At 44.1% G+C, this 4510-nt stretch overlaps 1 protein-coding gene across 1 annotated transcript in view; it reads left to right on the top strand.

The window, feature by feature from the left end:
• The first annotated feature begins 4140 nt into the window (after positions 1–4140).
• Kpna4 (karyopherin (importin) alpha 4) overlaps positions 4141–4510 on the top strand; it is a 54872-nt gene continuing 54502 nt past the window's right edge. The window contains exon 1 of the mRNA NM_008467.4: positions 4141–4501. Within this exon, the coding sequence (NP_032493.1) occupies positions 4433–4501 (69 nt within the window). The 5' untranslated portion in view covers positions 4141–4432. The remainder of the gene's footprint in view (positions 4502–4510) is intronic.

The raw sequence follows: 4510 nt of genomic DNA, 5'->3' as shown, positions 1-4510 counted from the left end.
GTGAGGCTTGGCAGACTTCTTAGGCACACTAAACCTTAGGCTTCTCATACAGAAAGTGGAAGTAATACCTCCCTTCAAAGTGCACCATGAGTGCACACATTCATGTCTTTCCCAGGTGGCTCTGATACCAGGATTGGTTCAGATGCCTGCTCTAACATTCATTGTTTGACTTCAATCAATTCCTGCACCTCTCTTCCGTTCAATCTTATATTTGTAAAGTGAATACAATTATTTTATAGGATCGTTGTAAGAAGTCAATGCATTTATAAAGCTAGGTGTGGTGACTTACTCCGACAATCTAAGCACTAGAGAGGTGGAGGCAGGAGAATTAAGAACGCAAGGCTACTCTTGGCTATACAGCAAGCCAGAGGCCAGCTTAATCTAGCCTGAGGGACCCTAAACAGAGGGTTAGAAGGCTGTCTTATAAAGACATGGGGTGGGGAGGGGGGAATAATCCTAGCACTTGGGAATGTGAAACAAGATTACAAATTACAGGCAAACCTTAGTTACATAGTAAGAACCTGTCTTTAAAAAAAAAAAAAACAAAAACAAACAAACCTGTCATATTGTATTGGATTAGTGCTATAAGAGTAAACACACAAATAATAATAAAATATCTCACATAAACAAATTACCCAGACCTAGATTGTAGAAACTCAGTATCTGGTAACATTGTTATTATGATTATAGAAACCTTTGCAACCTACTGTCTTTTAAAAAGTTTTAAAAATCAGGGCAGGGAACTTGTCTGAAGTGGGAGGGTATTAGGATGAGGGTTGAGCCTAATTCAATTCAATGTTTCCCTTTGATTAAATAGTCGAAACTAATTTTGAGAAATAAACGACCCTGGTGTGGAGGAGTATACAAGCAATGGGCAGCACTGGAGAAGCAGAAGCAGGGGAACCAGGAGTTCAAGTCCAGTTTTGTCTCCATAAAAAGATGGAGGTCAGTCCGGACTGCATGCAATGCAATGCTAGGTCAACAAACAAACAAAAACCTAGGTGTTTGTCCTCCCTCAATTGAATTAACATCAATTTCAAAATAAATAGTCATTTTCTTCAGACGCCCCAAGCCATAAGTTAGAAGCTTCTGAGAATAAAAAGACACGAAGTCCCCCATGCCTGGTCAACCCACTCCTAATCCCCCTCACACACCCTGAGAAAATACAAGATGCTACTGTATTAACCCAATTTCTGTTACTGTAACAAAATATTTTAGTCTGGCTACTTCCTAAAGTAAAGAGATCTCATAGTTTTGGAGCTCTTCAAATAGCACTATAGTGACTCTGGTAAGCTTCCCTCCCCTCTATGGCAGATAGGATCATGGAGATGTGAGAGGAAGATCTTGTAATTAGACAGGCAATCAAACAAGATCGGGTAGCCAGGCTTGTCCTTTTTTATAACTCTCTCTTGTGAGGTATCAAAGGGTCTCACAAGAACTCTCTTCATCCTTTCTTAGGAAAATTCCTCTAAGACAGGTAACCAAGGTTCAATACATGAACATTTGACATAGTATACACAAACTATAGTGACTGGCTATGATTCAATATTTTTCTCTCCTGAATCAGCCCAACTGTAACAAACACAAATTATATTTTAGAAAGATCTAGCAATGTATAAAACTCCTTCTTTCCTTTACTTAATAATACTATGTGCCATTCTCATTTTGATCACATAATCACAAACCCTTAAGACAAAAAATCCTCCTCTCTCTCCCTCCCTCTCTCCATCCTTACACCAAAATGTTCTTATCCTAAATCCACCCTTCCTTTGTTTCATTTTATTTTTGAGACAGGTTCTAGCTCTGTAGCCTAGTCTCACATAGAATTCAGACTCATATTTCCAAGTGCTGACATTACAGGCACGGTTTGCCACATTTAGATCTCATGGATTTGCTTTAGGACACAGTGTCTCTCAGTGTATCTGGACTGGCTTCAGAATTCTGAAGCTTACTGCCCAAGTTCCATAAGTCTGGGATTGTAGAATACACAACTATAACTGGCTTAGTCATATTTTAAAATATACTAGTGCTCTGGGATTGTAGAATACACAACTATAACTGGCTTAGTCATATTTTAAAATATACTAGTGCTCTAGCGTGTAAATTCAGTATCACCTCAACTAAATCAATCTTTGGAGAATAAAACTATATGAGGGAGAGAGTCTCCAAGTATGGGAACCTGAGTTGGTTCCCCAGCAAAGCCAGTGCAGGTGTGTATGCCTGAGATCCCAGCACTGGGAGGAGGTGGTAAGCAGACAAGGCAGCAAGCACATCTTCGATGGTGAGCTTTTGATTCAGTGAGAAACCTTGTCTCGGGCCATAAGGTGGAGCGCAATAACAATGTAGGATATCTTGTTTTGTCCTCATTTGCACAAAGATGTGTATACCTGAATATGCCGACATGCCACACACACATAATGAACTTCATCTGAATTTTAAGTTCTGAATTCAACTTACATTCAAGTTAACCCTCAGTGTGAATTACTTCCAAAATGCTTGTTCGCCAAGCCCAGCAGAAAGTATACAAAATACCAAAGACTTATTTGGAAGGCATTACTTTGTATCTAAAGGGTTGTTCCCACCATTCCATTATAAGTTATCTTCAAGAGGCTCCTATCCTGCAGTTCTCTTTATCCCCCATTCCCAAAAGAACTCAATCCTTTATCTTGTTGAACCCATTGTCTTTGTATTATACCTTACAAAAGCATCCTCCTTTGACTTTATATAAGGGGTTTATAAAATATTCGCATCCTAAACATTCATTTCTGCATGTGGTTCTGCCCAAACAAAATATACCAGAAAGAACCAGAAGCCAAATGTTCCCAAAGGGTTTTGTAATAGAGTTTTTTGCCAAGTTCAGACACATTTAGCTTTCCTCTTCCTTCTGACTCTGAACTGCCACTGCTTCACAAAAACCACACAATTTGGGGAACTAATAATTGATAAATGAACACACACATTTGTTTGTTTTTAGACAGGGTATTATGATGTAGCTCAGCTGGCCTCAAACTCATCTCCACCTGCCTTTGCTAGATTTAACGTGTGGATCACTATGCTCAGCTTAAATATAGTTTTGAAAACATGTCCTCACTCTCTTTTCTGAGCCTAGGGCCTCCAGCATAATTAGCTTCTTCCAATGAGTTGTATTTCTATTATTATTATTATTATTATTATTATTATTATTATTAATTTATCTTGAGATGAACCCGCAAGAGAAGAGGGGAAGTGTCACTAAACTGCTCGAAGTGGCTTTGGACTCTTGCTCTGGCTGGCCTTGCTCTTGGGCTACTTTAACAGCTCCTCCTCTTGCCCAGTAGCTACGATTACAAACCGAGTCACCGGCCCGGAGCGATTCTGAAAAATTTGAGAGGCTCTTTTGTACCTGTTTTACATCCGCCTTTGGTTACAATGTTCCTGGTTAAGAGGTTTCTTTGGGATTAACTTCCTTTATCAAGAGTCACAATGTTGCATTTGCTATGTCATGGCTCATAGTCGTCATTCTCTATAAATTAATACTTTGTGATCAAGCAGTTTAATTTCCCAAGAGAAACTGCTCAAAATGGGGGTATTAGGGAAGGACCAATTTTTCTCAAGTTTCTACCTGTTGCGAACCTTCTACCTTCCTTTTCCTACCGGGTCCCTCTAGCTTTCCCTTCAGTTTTCAGAATGCACATCACCGTAGTCAGTCCTAGCCACGATGCCGGGTCCTAGGTTGGTTCGCAGTTCCCAGAACAGGACTCAGGGTTTAGGACTTCACATGTAGCTTAGACACACCTCTTTGCCTTCCAAAGTGAATGAAGCGCTCAAGTAACACCGGGGGAGAAAAGAACGAAGTTCAGAACCCCAACATCTAAAGCCACCCCGGGAATCATCCCACCATAACCAGGACCACTACACCCTGCCCATCCCCGCCCGCTCCCGGATCTGCTGCTCTTCGGCTGCCTCGGGTTTCTCCCTCCGCGCGTGACCCCTCCCCTCCCAAGCTCCTGCGCCCCGTCCCTTTCCTGCCCCAGACTCTCCCTTCCCCTTTCCTTTCGCTCTTCCGTCCCCCGCTCTCCATCGTCCCTTTTGATTGGCTAAGCACTCCGGAGCCCGGCCGGCCAATCGGCGGACCGGGTTGGCGGCGATGGGCGTGGCCGTAAAGCCGGGCCCTCAGATCGAGGCTGCCTCCCCCTCTCAGCCGGCAGCACATTCCGCCGCCGTTGCCGCCGCCGCCGCTGGCCCCGCAGTCGTCTTCGCCAGAGCTGCTGTGGTACCCGAGCTCAGGGCAGGAGAGGCCAGCCAGGAAGCGGAGGCCCGGCGGGCGAGAGGAAGCGAGCGGACGGGCGGGCGACGCAGGCGGCGGCCGGCTTCCTGGGAGCGTCTGTGCGGCGCGGTGGTTGGGGCGGATCCCGCGGGGCCCGGGCGGGTGGGGAGAGTCGCCGGCCCGGCCATGGCGGACAACGAGAAATTGGACAACCAACGGCTCAAGAATTTTAAGAACAAAGGCCGTGACTTGGAGGTACAGTGG

This window comes from Mus musculus, chromosome 3, assembly GCF_000001635.26.
Source record: "Mus musculus strain C57BL/6J chromosome 3, GRCm38.p6 C57BL/6J".
NCBI classification, from domain to species: Eukaryota; Metazoa; Chordata; class Mammalia; order Rodentia; family Muridae; genus Mus; species Mus musculus.
Note: the sequence above shows the minus strand (reverse complement) of the source record. Positions and strands in the feature narration are given on the sequence as shown.